This window comes from Pituophis catenifer, unplaced genomic scaffold (assembly GCF_029215685.1).
Source record: "Pituophis catenifer annectens isolate HBS135680 unplaced genomic scaffold, rPitCat1.0.hap2 SCAF_5, whole genome shotgun sequence".
Classification (NCBI taxonomy): domain Eukaryota; kingdom Metazoa; phylum Chordata; class Lepidosauria; order Squamata; family Colubridae; genus Pituophis; species Pituophis catenifer.
The window spans coordinates 45438933-45466421 of record NW_027256885.1 but is presented as its reverse complement, the minus strand read 5'-3'; the positions used below and the strand labels follow the sequence as shown (position 1 = coordinate 45466421).

General features: G+C 48.7%; 1 protein-coding gene across 1 annotated transcript in view; it reads right to left on the bottom strand.

Moving 5' to 3' along the window:
- The window catches only part of SEPTIN1 (septin 1), a 79498-nt gene that overhangs the window by 42793 nt on the left and 9216 nt on the right, over positions 1-27489 (bottom strand). The window contains 3 exon segments of the mRNA XM_070944749.1: positions 114-215; positions 1257-1320; positions 3830-3964. Of these exon segments, the coding sequence (XP_070800850.1) occupies positions 114-215; positions 1257-1320; positions 3830-3964 (301 nt within the window).

Genomic DNA, 27489 nt, shown 5'->3' with positions numbered 1-27489 from the left:
CTACTTACCATTACTACCGGTTCGCATCGTGCCCGCACGCTCTTCTGCGCATGCGCAGATCACCTATGATGACCTCCAGGTCAGTGGGATATTGTAGGTTACAATGCTCTCACCTTCATCTCAGCATCCTGAGCTTTGAACGCTTCGTCTTCATCGGAGTCACAGTCAGGAAATTCATAAATGCAGATGCTGTTGGCTTCTAATTCCTGCCGAATCTGTAATTTTAAAAGAGCCTTGAAATGTAGCTACGGAAGGTGGAATTCGACCAGAAGCGTCGCGGCGAGACAGTCGGGGAAATCGCAGGCTCTGACGAGCTCCGTGAAATCCAGGAGTGACAAGCCGTTGCTGAGGCGTCTTCGGACCGGAACCGTCTCATAGGGATGGAGAAGAAGGAGAGGCACCTCGGAAGACCAAGAGGAACAGGCAAGTTCCTCGAAGGTCAGAGGAAACTCTCTCTGACTCGGCAGCGGGGGCGGCAGCCATTGTGACCGTCAAGAAGCTGGGGCAACCAGACTAAGTATTGAGCAGGAGCGGTGATTTGAATGGAGTATGAAGCTGGGTGAGTGATTGCCAGATCATAGGCCCAAAAAAAAAAAAAAGGAAAAGATTTTTAAATCTGTCAAAAGAGCCCCAGCGGAATAATAGCAGCTAATGGGCATGGGGGAAAGGAAGGAAGAAGGCTAAAACAGAAATTTAAAGTGATAAAACCCGAAAAGAAAATTGACCTTTGGATAAAAATATTTGGAGAATTTTAAAAATTAGAAGAAAAACCCCATAACTGTGTAGAGGACTGGAAAGAAAATAAGCAGATTTCTTTTTTGAATGTTGGAGAAAAGCTAAAGAGAAACCTAAAATTAAAGCTCTGCAATAGAAGTTTTGTACTAAAAAAAAGAGGGGAAAAACTGACTTTGTAATTTGGAATGGACTTTAAATCAATTTGGTGTATATAAAGGTAAAAAAGAAGAAGAGGAAAAAAATTAGTAAAGATTGTTAAAGTGGATTGCAAACAAAATGGATACTTTTTTAGGCTGCTGATTGGAATTGTGGATTGTAGAGAGACATCTTCAGGAGAAATAAGATCATTGCAACAGTGAATTTTTGTTTTGGAAAAAAACTTGAATTTTGATAGTGATAACAGCTGTGAGAACTTCTAAGGAGGGTGTTGAGCCCAGTCCTCAGGCTTGCCACAATTGGGGGGGGACAATGCGGGAGTAGCGGAGGCAAAGGCAGCAATACCTGGCAGAGGTGTGACCTACCAGCATGTGTTCTGGAACGTGGGAGATGCCGAAGAGCCCATGCACCTCTTGGCTGAACACTGCCCTGGAAGGCCACCAGGGAAATAGCCTGACATACTCCTTAGTCATCTATGCCGGATGTTAGCTGCGGGGGGGTGGGGGGGACGGAACGCTGTAGGATAATTGGGTAATTGATGGTTGGGTAATTGGATAATTAGGAGGACAAAAGCCAGATAATTGGGGGTGGAGAGTGGGAGATAAAAACAGCACTGGAAGGCAGCTGCTCCCAGCGCTGACTTCACATGTCTTTTGCATTTTCACCGAGTTCTGTGGCTTGCCTGTAACGGATGAAATAGACACAGCTCCAGCTACCATTGTGGTTGTGTAGTGTTGGCTTTACTGTAGTTCCAGCCAGGTCAGCCCTGACAGGCTGAGAGAGGGTTTGTTTTTCTGCAAGCAGCTTGACTTTGATGATTAAAAAAGGAGGATTACAACGCAACTTTAAATTGGAATAATATTAACTCAGAAAGAACAAAATGGTACAGGAACTTAAGGAAATGATGAAAATGATGTACCTATCACTGAAAACAGAAGTAAGGGAAATGATCACAATGTTGCATGGAAAACCGAAACCTGATGATTCAAAAATTGTGTTAGAGTACACTCAAGCTGACAAGGAAATAACCAATGAGAAGCAAGAAAGAGAGATTGACAATAAAGAAGAAAACAAAGACAAAGAGATTGACTATGGAAAATTAAATGATTATGTGGGTAGTAACAATAAAAAGGAGAACTTTAAAGATTACATTGGGATTAACAATGGAAAAAATAAAGTGTGGAAAGAGACAAAGAGGGAAAAAAGGGTGGAATAGAAAGAATATAAAAAATTTAAATGATTACACTGGGATTAACAGTGGAAAAACAAGAAAGAGGGAAAAGGGATGGAAAACAACGGGAAATACAGGGCAAAATAGAAGAGCTCACAGTTTTAAAACACATAATGATTACACTGGGATTAACAGTGGAAAAATAAGAAAAAGGGAAAAGAGATGGGAAATACAGGACAAAATAGGAGAGTTCAGGATTTTAAAGCACAAAAGAAAAGAAGGGGAAAGAAAAATAAAAAAATAAAAATAGAAAGGGAGAAAGGGAGAAAGAAATGAAAGAGGAATATGTTGTATACATTTAGAATTGAAATATGAAGTAAGATTTATAGACGTAATGAATGTTATAAAAAAGATGAGATTGTGATACTAATTAAGTAATATAAAATAATGGAAAACTATATGGATGTATGAACGAATTGAAATAAGTTTTAGAAATATGTTTTACCTAAAATTAGAGAAATTGTAACAATTGGAATATTCTTAATTGCATTGTTGGAGTTTATATAACGATAAGTTTTAGAAATATGAATAAATTTAATCAGGGAAATTGTAACAACTGGAATATTTTTAACTGCATATTTGGAACCTAATCAAAAAAGAAAAAAAGGTGAAATGATATTGTATTATGAATTAATTAGACTGTGGTGAAAGTAGAAGTGATTAAGATGTTTGAAGAGGTATAAATACATATGTTTGACAAAGTAATTGAAAATTAGAGATAAGATTCAAGGAAGCAATTTGGTTTATTATTATTATATAAAGAGAAAAGATGGTTATATAACTAACTGATTTTCATTAAGATGTTGCATTGTATTATTTGGAATAAGATTTAAGGAAATGTATGGTATAAAATGTTTTTGTTTATTATTTTGATAAGAAATGAATGATTGTAATACTAGGAATTATATTAAATGAGATTTTATATTTAAGGGGTTTAATATAGAGATGAAGGGAAAAATTGAATTTGGTTAAGATTAGAGGTTAGGATGAAGGGTAATATTGGTCTATAAAAAAATAGAGTGAATAAATACTATGGCAAAAAGGGAATATATAAATTGTGTTGAAATGAGTAAAAATTGTTTAAATTCGTGAACCGGCCAATACTCTGTTCAGAAAAAATACATTGTATGTTTGTCTGTTTGTGTAAAAAATTAAAAAAAACTTTTTTTTTTAAAAAAAAAAGAAATGTAGCTACAGAAAGGATGGTGGGAATTTAACGCAGGTGTTTTCAGGTAGAATCAGGCATGACTAGGAGGTGGATGGGAGACCACAAGGAAATCTTAATAGGGAATTTAAAAAAAAAATCATCCTGGAGGAAGCCAATATTATGACTCATGATGGTCCTGACACTTAGCATCTCCATGGTCCCAGCATCCCCACGGTCACATGATCAGAATTTGGGTGCTTAGCAACCAGTATGCATTTATGATAGTTGCAGCATCCTTGGGTCATATGACTGGCATTTGCAACCTTCTCAGCTGGCTTCTGACAAGCAAAGTCAATGGGGGAAGCAGGATTTGCTTAATGACTCTATGATTCACTTAACAACTGCAATAATTTGCTTAACATCTGTGCCAGAAAAGGTCATAAAATAGGGCCCAACTCTCTTATCAACTGCTTAACATAGCAACGGAGAGTCCCAACTGTGGTCGTAAGTCAAGAACCACTTTTCACTCTGCTTTACTCCTAAACTTGTGTGCATCATACCCGTGTCCAAAAGGTGAGAGGACGTAGAGACAGCAATGAACACGGTCATCCTGAATATTCTTGCAGTCAAGACCATTCTCATCCCGAAAATACTGTTCAAACTGGCCATCAATGTAATTGGCAATTGGTTTCCAGCTGTAGGATAAAAGGGAAAGAAAGCGAGCCAGTTTGGTCTAATGGTTAAGGCACCAGGATAGAAAGCAAGAGACTGTGAGTTCTAGTCCTGCCTTAGCCATGAAAGCCAGCTGGGTGACTTTGGGCCTGTCCCTGTTTCTCAGCCCAACCCACCTTACAGGGTTGTTGTTACAGGAAAAGTAGGAGGAGGAAGGTGTGTTGGATATGTTAGTCGGATTGAGTTTATATATAGCTGCATTTATAAAAATAGTAAAGGTGGGATACAAATAAATAAAAAAAATTGAGGTAAGCCAGTTTTTTTTTAAAAAAAAAAAGGATTTCTGGAATGTGACTTTATCACTGGAGATGATAAAATAAGAGAATCTGAAAAGTTTCTATCCTAATTTTTCCTCTCATTTTGTACGAAACAAAATCAAATTGGAGTTACTTTAATTTTCTTTGTTATACTCGCTTCAGTCTCTGAACTGTGTACAGGTACCCATTGACTCACAATAATTGATTTAGTGATTCTTCAAAGCTACAACAACACTGAAAAAAAGTCACTTGCAACCTGTCCCCACACTTATGGCTATGGCACACCACTTAAGGCACACCATCCCCATAGTCACATGATCAAAATGTGCAATGTCAACTTGCAAAGCTTTCAAGTTGCCATGAGCAGGAGGGAGGGAGAACTGATAGAGCTGATTGATTTCCCTAACTGAAATTACATTCCATACATGCTTCCTTACCGCAATCAGAAGGAGGGTGTTGGATTTCACAGCCAGCCAAAGTGGTTAATTGGAGAATGTGATTTATGAAATGGCCAGGGAGGAAGGGAGACAGGGTCATAGGGGAACGTAAATCTACGTGGGATTAGTTCTAACTGCATCCAAATAATCCCGAAATGGTGCTCCTAATAAATGACTGTATTTCTTCTGAAGTTTGGCTCATGGCTCATGAATTAATTAGGGCATCTTTCGGAAACTTCACAGACAGTTAGAACTACTTTTAAAATCTATCAAGATTACCAGGTTTCCTGAATCCTGGACTCTCCAATCGCTCCCCGATGTCTGGGGTGCTGGGAGGGAAAATCAGGCAACCATGGCCGAAGACGGGCTATCTGAAGAGAACCTAATTGCAGCCAGAGTGCAGCCTCCCTCAGACATCAAAGCTGAGATGCCTGCTCCAGCGGCGGAAGCAAGAAAAGATGAGTATTGGGAGTTAATCCCTAAATCAGCTGAGGTCGAGTTCCCCCACCCCAATGCCCGGGAAAACGGGAAGCCCCTGAGCGAGCTGGGAAGAGTGGAATGGAGGTTGGACTGGAAACAAGCCAGGCTCCCAAAGCCCCTGGGGAGTTGAAGAGACCAGGCCACCCTTCCCGATGAGGGGCTGTCATGCAGGCCAAAGGAGAGGGGAGGAGCAGTGGATCCCTTTGAAGTGAGGAGAAGCAGACAGGAGCACAGCCCCCCTTCTCCACCCATCAAGAGGCTGCAACCAGTGTCTTTTCCACGCAGCAGGCAGGCTGCCCAGGGCAGACAAACCCCTCTCTCCCTCCAGACTAGAGCTGAGGAAGAGGGCCAGCTACATCAAATGCAAGCATACAGAGGCCAACAGGGGGAGAGAGGAGCAGTGCTGAATGAACTGCCCCAGTTCAGAGGAAAGTTTGATGGGGACTCAGACCAGCTAGCTCTATTCCTTGACTCAGCTGAGATCCACCTAGAATGTTATGGACACCTCTACCCATCCCCCAGAGCCATGGTGAATACCATCGCAGAGGGGCTAGAGGGGGAAGCAAGGGAATGGCTAGCAGCCCTCCACAAGAGGAGAGCCCCCCAAATGCAAGACGTAGATGACTTCCTACGACTACTAGAGGCCAGATTCGAGGAGGCTGAGGAAGACCTGTATGCAGAGGATGAGCTCAGCTATCTAAAGCAGAGTGGCCGTCCCATTAAAGAGCACATCCGCGAATTTAGGAGAGTCATTGGGAGGCTACCCCCTTTGCCAGAGTGGTTGCTAGTGCACTTTTTCAGAACAAGCCTGGACAATCAAATTGCCCAGGTAACTGCTTACTTGGACATCCCAAACCAGCTCTCTGAGTGGTTCCGAGTAGCAATAAAAGTCAACAGTGGATTGCACGCCAACAACATGAGAGAGCAACCAGACACGAAAGAGAGGTGGCAACCCGACCTGAAACCGCCCAGCCAATGGGGAACCACAGCACCACGGCAGACCCCGAAACCAGCCCTCCCTCGAAGCCTGCTGAAGTGCTACAGATGTGGGGGAAAGGGCCACATGGTATCTGTGTGCACGACCCCAGCCCCAAGGCCTAGGCCAGAGCCACCACCCAGGGCACAGCTGGAACGAGGCCCCAAACGAGCCACCAACACGTCCCGGAGGGCCCTCCATGCTGAAGAGGTCCCTTCCCACCCAGCTGAAGAGGGGGAAACACCAGGCAACGATGGCCAGTTGCCAGAATCCTATGATAGCGAGGATGAGGGCGAAAATGACCCAATGGTGAGGGGACCAGTCTACCCTTTCATTTTCCCAATACGCCTCACAGCCCCAAAAAAGGAGACCCAGGGGGCCTTTCAAGCCCTGATAGACTCAGGCTGCACTAGATGCTTGATCAACCTAACCACAGTCCTGAAACTGGTCAGAGCAAAAAGACTGACCCACCCAATCCGGTTCGAACAGGTTGATGGGTCCCTAATGGGGGGAGCCTATGCCACTCACCTGACTGAACCAGTGAGGCTAGAGCTAGCGGATCACCGGGAAGTAATTCGATTCGTAACAGCCCCCAAAATGACAGATCCAGTCATACTGGGACTCTCCTGGCTAGACAAGTGGGGACCGACCATCTGGTGGCAAGGGGGTACCTGCAGACTGAGAATAGCAAGGGGGCCCCAACCCCTCCCACACCAGTGAGCAGAAAATACTGCCCATTTATTTATTTTATTTTATTGAATTTGTATACCGCCCTACTCCCGAAGGACTCAGGGTGGTGAACAGCCATGGAATAAAACATATAAATACAAAATTTAAAATAAATTAAAACGAATTAAATAATTTGGCTGAACAAATTTAAACCCCCAATAATTTAAAACCAGATTTAAAATTTCCATTTAAAAAGGGGAAAGATTTAGGTCAGGCCGGCTTGGTGAAATAGGAAGGTCTTAAGCGCGCGACGGAAGGTACGCAGATCCGGGATCCTCCATATCTCCGGGGGGAGCTCGTTCCAGATAGTAGGTGCCCCCACAGAAAAGGCTCTCCCCCTGGGGGCCGCCAGTTGACATTGTTTGGCCGACGGCACCCGGAGGAGCCCCTCTCTATGGGAGCGTACTGGTCGGTGGGAGGCTATTGGTGGTAGCAGGCGGTCCCGTAAATAACCAGGTCCTAAGCCATGGAGCGCTCTAAAGATGATAACCAAAACCTTGAAGCGCACTCGGAAGACCACCGGGAGCCAGTGCAGCTCGCGCAGGAGAGGCGTTACATGGGAGCGCCACGTCGCTCCCGTCACCACCCGCGCGGCCGCACTCTGCGCCAGTTGGAGCCTCAGAGTGCTCCTCAAGGGGAGCCCCATGTAGAGAGCGTTACAATAGTCCAGATGGGAGGTGACGAGGGCATGAGTGACCGTGCGTAAGGAGTCCCGATCTAGAAAGGGACGCAACTGGCAAATCAGGCGAACCTGATGAAAAATCCTCCCGGTCACGGCCTTCAAGTGCTCTTCTAAAGACAGCCGTGAGTCCAGGAGGACACCCAAGTTGCGAGCCCTTTCCATGGGGGCCAATGATTCGCCCCCAATAGTCAGCGATGGCACCAGCTGACTATATCGGGACGTCGGAAACCACAGCCACTCGGTCTTGGATGGGTTGAGCCTGAGCCTGTTCCTCCCCATCCAGATCCGTACGGCCTCCAGGCACTGGGACATCACTTCAAGGGCATCGTTGGGGTGGTCTGGGGTGGAGATGTACAGCTGGGTGTCGTCAGCGTACTGATGGTACTCCACCCCGAAACCATGGATGATCTCGCCCAGTGGCTTTACATAAATGTTGAACAAAAGGGGTGAGAGGACCGATCCTTGTGGCACCCCACATATAAGGGGCCTCGGGGTCGACCTCTGCCCCCCCGTCAACACAGACTGCGACCGGTCGGAGAGAAAGGAGGAGAACCACCGTAGTACGGTGCCTCCCACCCCCAACCCTTCCAACCGGTGCAGCATGATACCATGGTCGATGGTATCAAAAGCCGCTGAGTGATCTAACAGGACCAGGACAGAGGAGCACCCCCTGTCCCGAGCCCTCCAGAGATCATCCACCAACGCAACCAATGCCGTTTCCGTGCTGTACCCAGGCCTGAAGCCCGACTGGAACGGATCTAGATACGTCGTTTCATCCAGGTACTGGGGGAGCTGTCGTGCAACCACACTCTCAACAACCTTCGCCACAAAGCGAAGGTTGGAGACTGGACGATAGTTAGCCAATACTGCCGGGTCCAGGGAACTCTTTCAAGGCGGTGGGAAAGACACCCTCACTCAATGAAGCATTTATAATCCCCTGGAGCCAGCCTCGTGTCACCTCCCGGGAAGCCAGCACTAACCAGGAGGGGCACGGGTCCAACAAACATGTGGTCGCATTCAGTCTACCCAGAAACCTGTCCACGTCCTCAGGGGTCACAGGATCAAACTCATCCCAGATAACATTCTCAGGACCTGCCTCTGTCATCCCCGCTGGATCTACCCAGTCGGAGTCCAGATCTTCCCGAATCTGAGTGATTTTGTCATGCAGATACTGAACAAAATCCTCGGCTCTTCCCTCCAAGGGGTCATCCCGCGCTTCCTGGTGGAGCAGGGAGCGGGTCACCCTAAACAGGGCGGCCGGGGTGATTATCTGATGACGCAATAAGAGCAGCAAATTGAGTATATTTTGCTGCTTTTATCGCCACTAGGTAATTCTTAATATAAGATCTTACCAGTGTCCGGTCAGATTCAGCATGACTGGCCCTCCAACTACTCTCTAGGCGTCTTTTCCGGTGCTTCATCTCCCTTAGCTCCTCGGTGAACCAAGGAGCCAGGTGAGATCGGCACCGGGTCAGAGGCCGCAAAGGCACGACTCGATCCAGAGCTCCAGCAGCCGCCCTATCCCAGGCGGCCACTAGGTCTCCAGTCGAGGCATGAGCCAGAACCTCAGGGATTGGCCCAAGCTCCATCTGGAACCTGTCAGGTTCCATCAGGCGCCTGGGGCAGTACCATCTTGTCGGTTCCGCCTCCCTGCGGCGGGGTGCAGCGGTTCAAAGGTCGAGGCGAAGGAGAGAGTGATCCGACCTTGACAAGGGCTCGATGACTATATCCCCTATCTCGAGATCACTCAGCCACTGTCCTGAGACAAAAACCAAGTCCAGCGTGTTTCCCCCCGCGTGTGTAGGGCCATGAATTAACTGGGTTAGGTCCATAGCCATCATGGAAGCCATGAACTCCCGAGCCGCCTCAGATGCCTCACCCACGGACGGCAGGTTGAAATCCCCCATGACCATAAGTCTGGGGGTATCAACCGCCACCGCGGCGATAACATTGAGAAGCTCGGGCAGGGCTGCTGCCACGTAGCAGGGAGCCAGGTACGTGATCAGCAAACCCATCTGAACCCCATGACCCCACTTCACGAGGAGAGACTCACAGCCGGCCGTCTGAGGGACATTGACCTCCCTCGGCCTAAGGCCTTCTCTAATAACAACCCCTACTCCCCCACCCCTCCCCTGTGACCTCGGCTGATGGAATGCGTGGAAGCCTGGTGGGCACATTTCTACCAGAGGGACCCCTCCCTCCGGGCCCAACCAGGTCTCCGTAATACCCACCAGGTCCGATCCCCCCTCCTGAATAAGATCACAAATGAGGGGGGCTTTATTTACTATAGACCTGGAGTTGCACAACATCAGTCGCAGGCCCAGACCCTGAGGGTCTGTGCAACCTGGAGAACGGGTGGAGCCTTGGGGGCCGGAGCGCGCCACCGCTCGAAGACAGCGGGCGCGCGCTCCCTCCACATGATATGGCCCCTTGCTCCCGCCATATCTACCCCTCCCACTCACAGTACCGATGGTAAAAACACAATCTGGACAAGCTCAACCCCCCGTCACCCCCGGATCCCCTACCCCCCCTGCCGCGCATCATGGCCAGGCCCGACCCTCCCCTTAGTGGGTTATCCCCCAAACCCACTACTCTAGTTCGAATCCTACCTTCCCCCCCGGGACCCCTTAAAAATTTATCCAAAAATTTACATAGAAAACCCCTCAACCCCCTCTTTGCCACATGCCACCTCTCTGGGTTCCAAAGCCCGTCATTGAGGTAGGCCCTCGATAATGTGGAGGGCCAGGCTTGCGAGAGGGGGGAGTCTCGCAGACCAAGAAGCTGAGACCTTAAATACATCAAAAGCCCTGAGGTAGTAGTGAGGCATGGCCAAGGGCTCCATTATGATAGTCCAAAAATTGTCCAGGAAAACAAGGCATGTTCCCCATGCAGGGAACCCTCCAAAAGAGCACACCAGAACAACTGGCAGCCACATCCGACAAAACCCCAGAGACCAAACAGATCCCGAGGGAATATCAGGACCTTGCAGAAGTATTCAGCGAGGCCGAGTGCAACGTCCTGCCTCCCCACCGCGAGGCAGATTGCGCCATCGAAATCATCCCTGGGGCAAAACTACCCAAGCCCAAACTGTATGCCATGACACCTTGGGAAATGCAAGAAATGCGCAACTACATAGACAAAAACTTAGAAAGGGGGTTCATTGAGCCAGCCAAACCACGTGTCGCGGCGCCAGTCCTCTTCAAAGAAAAAAAAGATGGGACTATGAGATTGTGTGTCGACTTTCGAGATTTCAATGCAGTGTGTGTACACAACCTATATCCCCTCCCCCTCATGAAGGACATGCTATCTCACCTGGCCAAAGGAAAAGTCTTCACCAAACTAGACCTCAGAGAAGCATACTACCGAGTACGCATCAGGGAGGGAGACGAGTGGAAAACAGCGTTCAACTGCCCCCTAGGGAGCTTCCAATTCAAGGTGATGCCTTTCGGACTGCAGGGAGCCCCAGCGGTGTTCATGCAATTAATAAATGAGGTACTGCATGAGCATCTCTACAAGGGGGTTCTCGTCTACCTAGATGATATCCTCATTTACACTGAGACCATGGATGACCACATATCCCTTGTCCGCCAGGTACTGAAAAAACTTCTGGCAGCCAACCTGTATGTCAAGCTGTCAAAATGCGAGTTCCACCGCGCACGGCTAGACTACCTGGGTTATCGAGTGTCAAATGAGGGAAGAGAGATGAATCCAGCCAAAGTGCAAGCAGTCCTAGGCTGGCAACCCCCTTGCACCCGTAGACCGCTACAAAGCTTCCTAGGGTTCGCGAACTTCTATAGGCAATTCATCCCCTCCTTTGCGAAGATTGCCAAACCCATGATGGACCTCCTAAAGACAGGGAGCCCAGGAACAAAACCCCGCCCGGGACAACCTCTGCAGTGGGACCTAACGTGCCAAGAGGCATTTGAAACACTAAAAGAAATGTTTGCGAAGGAACCGGTGTTGAAGCATCCTGACCCCGAACAACCCTTCATCATCCAAGCAGATGCCAGCGACGTGGCAGTTGGAGCAGTGCTACTCCAAAGAAATAGTCAAGGAAATCTACAACCCTGCGCCTACACCTCCCGCAAGCTCACAGACACAGAGAGACGATGGGCAGCATGGGAAAAGGAGGCGTTCACGGTGAGATGGGCACTGCTAACCTAGCGACACCTGCTGGAAGGGGGCCAGAAACCGTTCGAAGTCTGGACTGACCACAAAAAACGAGGCCCTCAGGACCCCGCGAAAACTATCGCCCAAACAAGTCCGTTGGGCTCAATACTTCAACCGCTTCGACTTCGTGCTAAAGCACATTCCAGGGGGGAGGAACTTTCTAGCCGATGCCCTCTCCCACATGCCCCAGTACAAATGTGAGCGGGAGCAGGTAGTGGACGCCATCGTTCCCCTTACCCAAATAGTGGGCCAAGTAACCACCAGACGACAACGCCACGACCGGCACAACCAACCAACAAGCGATCTAACGGCAAAACTCAAAACTGAACTGCTGGCAGACCCCTGGTTCCGAGACAATTAACACATCCTGACAAAAAGGGATGACCTCGCATGGAAGGGGACAAAGCTCTATCTCCCAGAATCCCTACGCACCCTGATCCTCCAGAGGAGCCACAACGTTAAACCGGCAGGCCACTTCGGATTCCTAAAGACTTTACACTTAGCACGGAGGCAGTTCTGGTGGCCCAGCATAAAGAAAGACGTGGACAGTTATGTGAAAAGTTGTACCATCTGCGCCATGATGAAGAAGCAACCAGGAAAACCCCCCGGACTGCTACAATCAGTAGCAGAGCCTACAAGACCATGGGAGGAGATTGCAATGGACTTTATAGTGGAGTTGCCAAAAAGTGGGGGAAACACGGTGATCTGGACTGTAATAGATTTATTTTCCAAACAGGCACACTTCATACCCTGCAGTGGACTACCCTCAGCCCACCAGTTGGCCAAACTGTTCCTGAAACACATCTACCGCCTCCATGGAGTACCAAGAAGAATTATCTCTGACAGAGGGGTCCAGTTCACAGCTAAGTTCTGGAGGGAGTTCCTACGGTCCATTGGGTCATCCCATGGCCTTAGCTCAGCCTTTCATCTGAGCACCAATGGCGGGCAGAGAGACTGAATGCCATGGTAGAGCAGTACCTGAGGTGCTACGTGAACTATCAGCAGTCCAATTGGGTGGACCTCCTGTCTTTCGCTGAGGTCGCATATAATAATGCTGTTCACAGTAGCATGGGGCTAACCCCGTTCAAGGTAGTGAGCGGCATGGACTTCGTCCCAATGCCTGAGTACCCAAGGGAGCCCCCCTCTTCAGTCAGCTTACCGATTGGATGGCGACACTGAAAGCAACCTGGGAGAATGTCAAGAAAGCGCTAACTAAAGCAGCACAAACCTATAAGAAACAGGCAGACAAACACTGAGCTCCCCAAAGGCCATTTCAATTGGGGGAGAAAGTTTACCTCTCCAGAAAATATTTGAGGTTAAAACTCCCTAGCAAGAAATTGGGGCCAAAGTTTATGGGACCATTCCCCATAGTAAAGATAATCAACCCAGTCATGGTGCAATTGAAGTTGCCCCGACTGCTAGGGAAGATACACCCAGTATTCCATAGTAACCTCTTAAAACCTGTGGTCGGATCGACCCTGAGGCCACTACCCCGTGAGCCCCCAGACCCCGTGGTCATAGGGGGCCAGACCCATTATGAGGTGCAGCAAATCCTCAATTCGAGGTGGCACAGGAGACAACTCCAATATTTAATGAAGTGGAAGGGCTACCCCTTATCAGAGGCATCTTGGGTAAAGAGTCAAAACATCCAGGCTGATCGCCTTATAGCCAAATTTCATGCAGAAAATCCAAACAAGCCAGGTGGGGGGTCACGTCCCTAAACTCTACATCTGTACTCAAATTGTTTTGCTTTGCGCAGGTCGCCCTCGGGAAGTGAGGGGAGCTGAATGTCAACTTGCAAAGCTTTCAAGTTGCCATGAGCAGGAAGGAGGGAGAACTGATAGAGCGGACGTTGACTTACCTGAACGTCCCTTCTCAGCGCGCTGCTGGAGAATCCAAATGTTGGGATATTCATCTTGATTGCTAGACTGGGTGAATGTTTCTTTAAGAAACATCCTTGGCCACTCCTCCTTCGCTCGGCTGAGCTCCAGTTTATTCACGAAGACAAAGAGAGGACGGTGCTGCCAAACAAACAAAGAAGGTAAAACCACCCGGTCCCACAGAACACAGCCGAAGGGGTGGGTTGGATTCTCCAGCAGCGCGCCAAGAAGGGACGTTCAGGTAAGTCAACGTCCGTTCTCCAGCACGCTGCTTGGAGAATCCAAATGTTGGGATATACCCAAGCTAGTCAGATGACGGGAGGGCGGCTGCGTAATCCCGGGTGGAATAAGCAAGAACCGACTGCAGCACACGGCGACCAAAGGATGCCTCAGCCAAGGCAAAGGAGTCTATCTTGTAGTGTCTAATAAACGGTGACAAGGAAGTCCACGTCGCAGCTCTACAGATGTCTGTGATGGATGCCTGGGTAGCCCAAGCAGCTGATGTAGCCGCACTTCTGGTGGAATGAGGTAAGATTCTCCCCGGCAGTGGTTTCTTATGGGTGCAATACGCCGTCGCAATGCAGGCCTTAATCCAACGACCAATCATGGACGATGAGACCTTCCTGCCCAACGTAGATGGATTGAAGGACAGGAATAAGGCTTCAGACTTACGGAAGGATGATGTCCGTTTAATGTACTGACGCAGGGTCCTCCTAACGTCAAAGGTATGCCACTGTTGTTCGAGATGGTGGCTAGGGTCCGGACAAAAGTCAGGTAGAACCAACTCCTGCACTCGGTGATATGGAGAGTTTACCTTGGGCAGAAAGGAGCAATCTGTTCGGAGTACCACCTTGTTAGGGTGGAAGATGCAAAGGTCGACCCGCACTGACAACACTGCAAATTCAGAGACCCTTCTTGCCGAGGTAATCGCCAAAAGGAAGGCGGCCTTGAGTGTCAGGAACCAAAGTGAAATCGACGCCAGAGGCTCAAATGGAGGTGACATCAGAGCGTTAAGGACCAATGAAAGGTCCCACGTTGGATATCGGTGGATTGTAGCTGGCCGGAGATTGAATGCCCCGCTCAAGAAGGTCCGTATTCGGGGGTGTTGAGTCAAAGGCCGATCATTGTCAATAGACAAAACAGTGTTCAAGGCTGCCACTTGGTGCTGCAGAGTGTTAGGGGCGAGTCCCCTGTCTAAACCGTCCTGCAAAAATACAAGAACATCAGAGGCAGACGCTGTCGTAGGGTCTCGATGAGTCCAGGAGCACCAGGAACAGAACAAGTGCCAGGTGGCGTCGTAGATACGATTTGTAGAAGGGCGTCTGGTGGATTGCATAGTGTGAATCACATGCGCCGGGATGTTGTCTTTTCTTAGACGGATCCTCTCAAACGCCAGACGGTCAAATGCAACCATTGCGGCTCTGGGTGCAGTATGACCCCGACTGAGAGATATCTTGTCGTTGGGGATGTGCCAGGGGTGCTCCACCGACAGGTTCAAGAGGTCTGCGTACCAGGGTCGACGCGGCCAATTGGGAGCGACCAGGATGAGATCCGCCTTCTCCGCCAACAGCTTGCAAATCACTCACGGGATGAGCAGCAGAGGGGGGAAAGCATAGAGGAGCCCTGGGGGCCACACACTTCGAAGTACGTTGCAACCCTCTGCTCTGGGACAGGAGAGCCGGGAGAAGAAACGGGGTAGTTGTGCATTCAGCGGGTGAGCAAAGAGGTCGACAGCTGGGAGACCGAATCTCCTCGACAAGTCCTGGAACAGTGACGGATGGAGTTGCCACTCCGCCTGATCTATTTGGGTCCGGCTGAGCCAATCCGCCTGGATGTTGTCTGCGCTGGATATGTGTTCCGCCGTCAGTGACAGAACATGCTTCTCCGCCCAATTCAGCATCCTTATCGCCTCGTCCATTAGGAGTCTGGAACGAGTTCCGCCTTCCCTGTTCACGTGTGCTTTCGTTGTTATATTGTCCGTAAGGACCAGCACGTGATGCCCCATCACAGAGATCTGGAAATGGCGCAGGGCGAGGTGGACCGCCCGTAGCTCCAACCAGTTTATGTCGTGTTATAACTCCCGCGTGGACCAGCGACCCTGAGCGACGTGATGGTAATCCGGATGGGTTCCTGAAATTAACAGCCTGTCAGGTTTCGCTGCTATCTTAAATAAACTTCATTCTCAAACGCAAGGTCTCTGATGAATCTTTTCTTTATTTAAGAATAGAAAGAACGACATCCCTGAACTCTTTGTGCAGCCAAAACTGGCACCTCCTTCCACACCCTCCCTTTCCGTTCTTCAACCCCAATGTCTCATTGGCCATCGTGCAGATCCATCTCTCCGTCCCAAGCACTCTCTATTCACAGGAATTCCCCCCTCTCTCTGTCACCCAGGTAACACTATCTACTAAAAAGCAGGAAACTAGGTAAAAGTTCATCTCATAATTAAAGCAAAGCTTCTCCCTCTCTCATTCATGTCAGCGCTGGAGGAGATCATAAATTGGAATGCTGACACAGCCCTTCCTTATGGCTGGCGAGAGCCACCACCTCAGGGACAAGTGGACTGCCACCGGGAGGACTACCTTGGCGTTCGAACTGGCCCAGTGAGACCTCTGATAAGGCAGAAGGTACCACTGAAGTGGTCGACTGTGGAGACGGGCCCATGGGACAATTGCGATGCATGATATTAGTTTGCCGAGCAATTGGGACAATATGATCAGGGGAACGGATCTGAGCGACAACACCTGAGTCACTAATGATCTTATGCTGTGAATCCTGTCAGGAGACAGGAATACATGGCCACTGACCGAGTCTATGACAGCTCCAAGGTGGAGAATGCGGGTGGTGGGCAGGAGCTGACTCTTGTCTAGGTTCAGGGAAAAACCGTGTTGTTGCAAGAGACGAGACACAGTCCGTAACTCGACCACAGCCAGATTCCGTGTGGAAGACAGAATGATGATGTCGTCCAGGTAACACATTACTCTGATTGGGATCTGCCGTAGGGAGGCAGCCACCATCGCTAACAGTTTTGTGAAGGTCCGAGGGGTGGACGATAGGCCAAACAGCATGGCCCGATATTGGAAGTGTCGGTTTGAGTAGGCAAACCGCAGGAATCGTCGATGAGAGGGACGAATCGGGACATGCAGATAAGCCTCCTTGAAGTTGATTGATGTCATAAAGTCCCTCCGTCGGATGCCCTGCAGAATCGACTTGAGGGACTGCATTTTGAAGTGATGATACCTGATGAATTTGTTTAAGGCCTTTAGGTCCAAGATCCCCCTCCAGCCCCCGGAAGACTTTGGCACGAGAAAGAGGAGCGAATAGAACCCGGAGCCCCGTTGTTCTACTGGCACAGGTTCGATGGTGCAGATGTCGAGCAGATGTTGAACCTCTGTGTCCATCAGTCGCCTCTTCTCTGGATTGCCCGATACTGGGCATGAAATGAAGCGGTTCGGAGGGCTGGAAAGGAAGTTCAACGTGAGGCCAAACCTCACCGTTTGGAGGACCCAAGCGTCGGTTGTGGAGGATTCCCACTGGGGTAAGGAGTGGATGAGACGACCGCCAATGGGTAGATTTGCGTGGTAGTCACTTGCCCCTTCTGAACGATCAGCCTGGCGTTGTGCTGACCTCTGTCCCGATCCCGGTAGACAGGTCTGTCAGAAGACCGATCGAAGCCCTGGGAGTATTGTCTAGAAAAATAGGACCCGCTGGGTCCAGACTCAGTCCGAAAGGGCTGTCTCTGGGAATAAGGAGCATATCTCCTATCCTGTCGTCTGAAGGAGGACGGCATAATTTTACGTTTATCCTTATCCTCTACTAGTATCGGGTCCAAAGCATCTCCAAAGAGAAAGGAACCCTTGTAGGGAGCAGATGCCATCTTCCACTTTGATTTGAGATCGGCCCTCCAATGGCGAAGCCAAAGGAGGCGCCGAGAGGTGATGGTAGAAACAAGAGCTCTAAAAGCAAACTTGGCCGCATTCAAGGATGCGTCTGCCGAATATTCAGTGGCTGCCACTATTTTATTTATGTTGTGAGAAATAAAGAAATTAGGATTATTCCTGTAAAAAAGTATAGCCTAAGATACGCCATTTTAAAATCATGTCAAGGCTTTATTTTACTCTGTATAACCTGATTATATAATTTAGCTGACATTTAAGAACATGAGAAAGGAACTGTGTAATTCCTGTGTTCTTGAGAATGTGTTTATCTGGCAGGAAATATGCTTTCAGGTCATTTTGCCCTCATTAAGAAGGGGAAGTACGCATATGCTGATATTACATATAAGTCTGAAATTGTACTCAAGGGACATGCTTGTATCCTGGTTTGTATCCTGTACGATGTAACCTAAAATTGTATAAAAGACGGTGAGAGAGATATGTAATTTGCTCTCTCACTTTGAGAGGGACCTTTGCAAAGAAATAAATTTTTCCTTGTCTCATCTTTCAACTCTCTGTCAATTATTTTCCGGGTGACAGGTATTTCCTGTGTATCACATATGTCCTGGTGGAGCCTACTGTCATCAGGTGGTAATTGCTCTTGCAGTTGGCGCAACCAAATAAGAGATGCGCAAGCAAAGAAGGATGTAGATGTTGCCGCCCTGATGGCCCAGGCTGCCGCCTGATGCGTCTTACAGAAAGACAGTTTTTTTTTTAATTTGATTTATATGCCGCCCTTCTCCGGAGACTCAGGGCAGCTTACAATGTGCTAAGCAATAGCCTTCATCCTTTTGTATATTTATACAAAGTCAGCTTATTGCCCCCACAACTGGGTCCTCAATTTACCTACCTTAGAAAGGATGGAAGGCTGAGTCAACCTTGAGCCTGGCGAGATTCGAACCTGCAGTAATTGCAGGCAGCTGGTCTTAATAACAGGGTGCTTTAGACCACTGTACTACCAAGGCTCTTGGTAGTACGGAAGACAGTTCAGCTTTCCTGTCTTCCGTTCTGAGACCGTGTAGCACATCATTGGAGATGACGGAAGAAGACGTTAATTGAGCCACAGGGGCATCCACTGTAGGAAGCTGGATCAGATTTTGTAAGGTAGGGTCCGAACAATACAACTTTTTATCCAAGCCATTTGGAGCCGAAATGTAAGCCGGTTGGGTCCATGATTTTTGGACCACCTTCGTGAACAGTTCAGGGCATGGAATAAAGTCTTGTTCAGGCTTGGGCAGCTGAAACAAGTCGTCATTGGGTCGAGGGTCCGCCTGTTGCAATGACTGTGTGCTCGAAATGCCCATATTTGTGGTAAGTTTGGCCTTGTGGAGCAAGGACTTGAACATGGAAGAGCGGAAGAGGCCCGTGAAGGAAGGCCTATCGGGAGCAAGGTCCTCGTCCTCAGACAGTTCAATCTCTTCAGGTTCCTCCTCATTCCACACGGAGTCGTCGGTGAGAAGAGATTCCGCCTGATATGAATAGCCACGATGGCTATTAAAAGAAGAAGAATTAAAAGAAGAAGAAAGAACCTTGGTACTACAGTGGTTTAAAGCACCCTGTTATTAACACAGCTGCCTGCAATTTACTGCTGGTTCGAATCTCTCCAAGGCTCAAGGTTGACTCAGCCTTCCATCCTTTCTAAGGTAGGTTAAATGAGGACCCAGTTTGTGGGGGCAATAAGCTGACTTTGTATAAATATACAAAAGTATGAAGGCTATTGCTTAACGCACTGTAAGCCGTCCTGAGTCTCCGGAGAAGGGCGGCATATAAATCAAATTAAAAAAATAAATAAATAAATAAATAAATTGGGTGGTTATATAATAGTAAAATGGAGTCTTGCATGACTAATGGAAAATGGACATTGGCTTACCTGAATGTCCTTTTTCGGAACGCTGCGTATACACTCCAGCATTGGGAAAATCCTCTTATCTGACAGCAACTGAGAGAACTTTTTTTCACTTATCTTCCCACTCTGTGCTCTCTCCACGCCCCCTTTTGCACCCGAATCCCCAGTCTTGAACGAAGACACCACAGGTGAACTACAACAAATTTTATTAACACAAAACCACCACAAGCAAACAAACAAAGAAAGGGAGGGAAATGGAGTGTATACGCAGCATTCCGAAAAAGGACATTCAGGTAAGCCAATGTCCATTTTCCAGAACGCTGCTACTACACTCCAGCATTGGGACATACCCAAGCCTAACTTTCAGGGCCGGGCAAAACACTATCCAACTCAGAAGACCCAGACACCACTGCTTGCAAAACTCGTCGCCCAAAAGACGCCTCAGCCGAAGCATAGGCATCAATCCGGTAATGTCTTATGAAAGGCGACAAAGAAGTCCAAGTAGCCGCCCTACAGATGTCCAACACAGAAGCCTGGGTAGCCCAGGCTGCTGAAGTAGCCGCACTCCGCGTAGAATGAGGCAAAATGTTCCCAGGAACAGGACGACGCTGATTCTCATAAGCAGCAGCAATACAGGCCTTAATCCAACGACCAATCGTGGTCGACGACACTTTCTGACCCATGGATGCAGGATGGAATGAAACAAACAGGGCTTCCGTCTTCCGAAACTCGGCCGTCCTACGCATGTAACGTCTCAACGCCCTGCGCACATCCAGAGTGTGCCAAAGAACCTCTTGGCGACGGGCAGAAATCCGGAAGCACTAATTCCTGCGCCCGGTGAAACCACGAATTAACTTTGGGCAAAAACGCAGGATCCATCCTCAGGACCACAGTATTAGCATGAAAAATGCACAAGTCCTTCCTGACAGATAAGGCAGCGAGCTCAGAAATGCGTCTAGTCGATGTGATCGCCAGGAGAAAGGCAACTTTGAACGACAGAAACTTAAGTGAAGTGGAACCCAGCGGCTCAAACGGAGACAAAGTGAGAGCCTGCAAAACTAAAGACAAATCCCAAGAGGGATAACGATGAACCGTAGGCGGTCTCAGGTTCGTAGCTCCATGAAGGAACCCCTTCACCCACGGGTGATGAGCCAAGGAAGTATACGGTGGACAGGATAACACAGTGGCCAGGGCCGCCACCTGGCGCCTGAGAGTGGCGGGAGACAAACCCCGTTCCAAACCCGCCTGTAGAAAAATGAGGACATCCTGAACCGTTGCAGACGTAGGATCCACATGAGCAGTCGCACACCAACGGCAAAAGGCTCTCCACGAGGCTTCGTAGATCCTCGTCGTGGATGGTCGACGGGCCGACTGAATCGTACCAATCACCGTATCCGGCAAACGGCCTTTCTTCAAGAGGACGCGCTCAAATGCCAGACGGCCAACTGCAGCCACTGGGGCTCGGGATGACGAATGGCCCCCTGACACAGCACGATCCGATGTGGAGGAATCACCCACGGGTCTGTCACCGAAAACTCCACAAGATCCGCGAACCACGGCCTGCGGGGCCAATGTGGAGCTACCAGTAACATCTCCGCCCTCTCCGCTATCATCTTGCGAACCACCTGCTGAATCAGTGTGACGGGCGGGAAGGCATACAGTAGACCCGCTGGCCAACGACACCGCAGAGCGTTTGTGTCTTCTGCCGCTGGAGTCGGATACCGGGTGATGAACCGGGAAAGCTGGGCGTTGGTCGGACTGGCGAACAAGTCTACCAGAGGCCGTCCGAAGCGAAGACAAATCTCCTGAAATAGACTGGGAAGTAGCTGCCATTCGGCCTGGTCTATCACTTCCCTGCTGAGCCAATCCGCTCGTGTGTTGGCTTTCCCGGAAATGTGGTCTGCGAGGATGGACTCCAGATTCCTCTCCGCCCAGTTGAACAGACGTGTCGACTCGAGCATCAACGTCTGTGACTTCGTCCCCCCTTCCCGGTTTATGTGCGCTTTGGCAGATGTATTGTCCGTGAGAATCAGGACATGACGACCCCAAACCAGCGTCCGGAAATGCAGAAGGGCGAGGCGAATGGCTCGAAGTTCCAATAGGTTGATGCTCTGTGCATGTTCCTCTGGAGACCATTGTCCTTGGCCCACCTGGGCCCCCAGGTGAGCTCCCCAGCCATGGAGACTGGCATCGGTGGTGATCACGACCCGGTCTAGTTCCAGGAAACTGCAACCTTGCAGGATGGCCGACGACTTCCACCAACTCAGTGACAGTCTGACTCGCGGAGGCACGAACACTGTCCTTGTGGAGTTGGAACTGCCTGTTCTCTGGAACGGAAGAAGAAGCCATTGCAGTGGACGAGAATGTCTGCGTGCCCACGGAACAATGCGGAAGCACGAGACCATCTTCCCCAACAAACGTGACAGCGTCAATAGAGGAGCCTTCCTCCGGGTCAGTACTTGGCCCACAAGCGATTTGATGTTTTTCGCCCGCTCTGAAGACAGGAAAACCTGACCCTTCTCGGAGTCTATCAGGGTCCCGAGGTGTAGAATTGCGGTCGTGGGGACGAGCTGGCTCTTGTCCAAGTTGATGGAGAATCCGTGCTCTCGGAACGCCGAAAGCACCCTGACCCTGTCTTGCGCCGCTTGTGCCCTGGACGAAGACAGGATTAGAATGTCGTCCAGGTAACATAACACCCTCACCGGAACGGTACTGAGAGACGCGGCCACTACCGCCACCAGCTTGGTGAAAGTCCTGGGAGCCGAGGAAAGACCGAACGGCATCGCACAGTACTGGTAATGCCTGCCCGCATACTCGAATCGCAGAAACTGTCGATGCGAAGGAAGCACTGGAACATGCAGGTAAGCCTCTCGCAAATCCACCGACTGCATCAGGTCCCCTTGGCGAATAGAAGCCAGAATGGACCGAAGAGAATGCATCTTGAAACGACGGTAACGTACCGCCCGGTTCAACTCCTTGAGGTTGAGAATGCCTCTGACCCCTCCCGAACTTTTGGGAACCAAAAACAGTATCGAATAGAAGCCGGTCCCCTGTTGGTCCAACGGAACTGGTTCTATCGCGCGGATCTCCAGCAGGTGTGCTATCTCTTTCACCATCAGGCTGCGAGAGTCTGTGGACAGTGGAACTGGGCACCGGATGAACCGTCGTGGGGGCCGATCCGTGAATTCGATTGCGAGGCCCTCCGAAATAGTGCGACGCACCCACTCGTCCGGAGTGGACCGGGCCCACCGATGACGAAATGCCCGGAGACGTCCTCCCACTGGCCCCGGAGTCGGTGAGTCATTTGCCCCGTCTGAAGGGCCTAGAAGTGGACCCACGATAGGGGCGCTTGGAGGAGGACTGTGACCTGCCACGCTCTCTGAAACGCTGTCTGTCAGAGAAGCGTTCTGGAGTCTGGAACGACTGCCGGTAAGTCGAGGGGCCTCCCTGCCCCGAGTAGGAACGAAATGGCTGATGTTGCGTGTAAGGGGTGTAACGCCTGTCTTGTCTGCGAAAGGACGAGGGCATAATTTTGCGTTTGTCTTTGTCCTCCACCAGAATCGGCTCCAATGCCGTGCCAAACAGGTTCGGGGCTTTATACGGGGCCGCCGCCAACTTCCATTTGGTTTTCACATCAGCTTTCCACGGCCGTAGCCAGAAAAGGCATTGCGATGTGACAGAAGTCACTAACGCCCGCGATGCAAACTTGACAGAGTTCAACGAAGCATCCGCCGAATACTCTGTGGCTGCAATAATCTTGTTAATATTGTGGCGTAAGCGGGTATCCTCTGGAGGGAGCCGTTCCTGAAGTTGGCGCAACCAGATCAAAGAGGCCCTATTGAAGAATGAAGTAGCCGTGGCAGTTCTAACAGTCCAGGCCACGGCTTGATGAGACCTACGAAAGGCCAATTCAGTGCGCCTGTCCTCCGACTTGAGCCCCTCCAGCGGATCAGATGAGACCATCGAATGCGAAGTGAGAGACGCCACCGGTGCATCCACTGTGGGCACATCCAACATGGCTTCAAGTTCGGGCGCCGCACAGAACAGTTTCTTATCTAAATTGCTTGGAGCAGTGGACGACCCTGGTTGGGCCCAAGGCGCTTGCAGAACATCCGCGAACAGTTGAGGGCACGGAATAAAGTCCTTCTCCTGCTTGACTTGCTTAAACAGGGCATCATGAGGACCGGTCTCAGACGGGGTTGTCGGTGGTTGTGCTCCCACCGAACCCAAATTAGTAGTCAAGCGAGCCTTGTGAAGGAGGGACTTAAATAGTGAGGGACGAAACAAGCCCGTGAAGGCTGGAGTGTCAGGTACCAGACCTTCATCCTCAGAGAATTCGAGGTCGTCGGGGCCCTCCTCATCATGGCACGAGTCCTCAGACGAAACAGACTCACGAGGCGAGGGGGATCGAGCCCTGCGAGAGCTTGAAGAGGCCAACGTGCTTGAAGTCCCCGCCGCTGATGTCCGGGCCGCTGTCTGCGCTCCGGCCGCCATAATAGAGGCCAACGCTGTTGACAACATCGTCTGGAAGTCGAACTGAGACGGAGGCGGAGGATTGTCCACCTCACGGAGTCCCGCTGCTGTAGGCGTGAAAGTGGCCGAAGGTTGGCACCGAGGGGGCGGAAAGGCCTCCAACCCCGCTGAGGAAACATCAGGCATCGACTGGGACACGCCCTTCTGCCAAGCCAAGGAACCGGATTGGACCGCTCTCCGCTCCGAAAGGTCAGGAACAGGAACAGACTGTTGGGCGGATCCCGCATCATCACGGACTAAAGAAGCTGACGCCTGCTTGGCCTTCTCGCATCGTTTCTCCAAAGCCTTATGACGCCTGAGAGCATCCTTATCAGCGGCAGAGGAGGTCTTAGAGTGGCGGGACTTGTGACCACCAGATGCAGAGCGTTTGCCCGATTGTTTCTTGCGGGACTTAGATCTGACAGGACTGACCTCCTGATCACTGTCTGAGGAGAACGAGCAGTCCGCCATGGTGAGAATGCCCCAAGCAGAATAGAAGTATTAAACAGTTGATTGACAGATGAAGTTGTAATAATAAATAATGATTGATTGATTGACAGAAATCAGTTTGCTTGATTAATTGATTAATTGATTGGATGAATGCTTGTTTGATTAATTAATTGGTTGATTGAATGACTGGCTGCTTTGATTGCGTAATTAATAGATATCTGCTTGAGAATAATTAATTGAATGATTGCTTAATTGATTAAAGACAGATGAATTAATATTCTGGCTACTGCCCTGGGCAATGCACTATGCCCCAACAAGCAGAGCTGGCACTCCTGCCACGCTAAGCACAAGGGCACCCCTGTCTCTGCCCAGGTAGAGGGAAAGCCGTGCACTAGAGGCTGCAAACAAAGGGGTGAGCGATAAACTGGCAACGCTCCCCCCCTTTTTTTCTCCTCCGAGTCAATGCCCAGCACGGGACAGAGACTCAGCCAGCCAGACCTCGGAGTAAGGCTGCGGCCCTCTAATTAGGGTCCGCGCTGCCACGAGATTTCAAAATGGCGGCCGCCCTAATGGTTCAAAATGGCGGCCGCAAGTTGGTGGCGTAGTTGTAAAATGACGGCCCGCCCGAGCTTTGAAGGATGGCGGAGCGCTTTCCCCCTGGCGCCGCTCACACGCGGACGCCAATCAGGGCTGGAAACCGGGCGGCTTAGGTACGACGGGAGGGTAGCGAGCCCCGACAGCCACGCCACACCCCCCCCAGCGATCACTTACGGCTGAATCCTCGAGGCCGTAGAGAAACGCCGCCAGTCACAGCGCCGCCCGCAGAAGCCTGACGGGACGGCCGCTGGAGAATCACGCCACTAAACACAGCGAGCCGGTAGCCGCACTTGAAATACCTCCGTTCCGGCTCGCTGTTCCACACGGGAGTCGGGGAGCGATCCGCTCAGCCCCGATCTCCCCGGCGATAGAAATACCTTACCAGATCCGCCCCGCAGGGACAGAAGCCGGCAGCAGCAGGCGCAGATGCGCGAAAGCCGGCACGACCCAGTTCCCTGGGCACAAAACCGGCGAGCAGCTGATTGACTCCAGGAATCAAAGAAAACTAACTCAACCGAAAAAGGAGAAGTAAAAATAAAAAAGGGGGCTAATCAAAAATAACCAAAAGGCCTAACGCAACACTCAGAGCACAGAGAAAATCCTCCCAGTGTGTCAGCAACTGAGAGAAAGACTGGGGATTCGGGTGCAAAAGGGGGCGTGGAGAGAGCACAGAGTGGGAAGATAAGTGAAAAAAAGTTCTCTCAGTTGCTGTCAGATAAGAGGATTTTCCCAATGCTGGAGTGTAGTAGCAGCGTTCTGGAAAATGTGGATTATAGAGAGACACCATCTGGCCTAAAGAGGAACTTTGTAACTTCTCTTTGTTATGGGAAACTCTGAGCTTTATAGATAAAAGTTACTGGATTCTGTGGAGGAAGATTTTTTTTTCCTGTCTGCAGGCAGCTTGATTTTGGTGAAAAGAAAAGGAATCTACAACGGAACTCCTATAGTTGAAATAATAATAACTCAAATACTGGCGCAAGAACAGAAGAAGGATTAAGCGCAGGCTCAAAAGAAAGAGATTTGATACATTATATCTGGAATAAAAATAAGAAAGAGAATTAATCTGATTTATGGAGAACAAAATTAAAAATTTGGAAAATGGAGGGAAATATACGTTTGCAGGCGAGGAAATGAAGACAATGTGATCAAAAATAAAATAAAGGTGGATTGTAATAATAAAAGGGAGGTTTCTATAGAAATTAAGAATGTTAAAAGGAATTAATAAGTATATGTAAAGGTATGTTTGAAGCAAGAATTATGTTTTAACGTTAAAATGTTAGGAAAAAGAATAAGGATAAATATGATTAAATGAAAATGTTAAAAGGAATTTATAATTACATCTAAAGATATGTTTTAAGCAAGAACTATGTCTCACTGTTAAAATGCTATGAATGCTATGAAAAAGGACAAAGATAAATATGATCAAGTGAAAATAAGCAATGCATAGATGGATGGAAACAACAAAGAAAGGATTAAGTAGGGATCAATAGTTAAACCAACTATGAATATGCTGTGTTTAACAGCCAAAAAGTAAAAATAGATATGCTGTGTAACAGCCAGAAAACAAAAATGAATATGCTGTGTTGAACAGCTAAACAAAATGGTTATGCTGTGTAACAGCCAAAACAAAACTGAATATGCCGTGTAACGGCCAAAAAATAAAAATGAATATGCTGTGTTTAACAGCCAAAGAAAAATGGGCATGCTGTGTAACGGCCAAAAAATAAAAATGGGTATGCTGTGTTCAACAGCCAAAAACAAATTGGCTATGCTGTGTTTAACAGCCAAGAAATAAAAATGATTGGTTTAACAACAAAGATAAAGATAACAATGCTGGGTTTTTTAGCAAAATATAAAATTAGGTGGGATAATTAAAGTGAGGAGGTGTATGTTGAGAGTGACAGTTAAAGTAAAGTGAATAAGTTAGGTTTAATAATAGTAATAGAGTATAAATTTTGAGTTTAATAGTAAAAATAAAACAAGTATGCTGAAATTAAATATTTTAAGAATGTTTATCATAATTGTATGACTTATATTGTTAAAATATATCCATCTAAGCAAATGAAAGAAAAAAATGGAATGATAAGTGGTTAGGATTTAAGATTTAAGTAACGGGTTTTTGGGGATAATGGCATAGTTAAATAGACAGATCTGAGGGAAATATTTGTGTAAAATATTAAGTTGTGTTAATTGAAAATTAAGATTTGTTAGTGATTGGTATTAATTTGTGACCGGAGCAAAAGTTTCGTTTTGAAAAGATGTGTTTTATGTTTTTGTTTTAAAAATAATAAATAATTTAAAAAAAAAAAATGTGCACTATTTGCACCCTTCCCAGCTGGCTTCCGACAAGCAGAGTTAATGGAGGAAGCCATGTATTATTAGTGGCTTGGAGACTAAAACATATGACGAACGGTTGCAGGAATTGGGTGTGGCTAGTCTAGAGAAAGGAAGGACTAGGGGAGACATGATAGCAGTTTTACAATATTTGAGGGGCTGCCACAAAGAAGAGAGGGTCAATCTATTTTTCAAAGCACCAG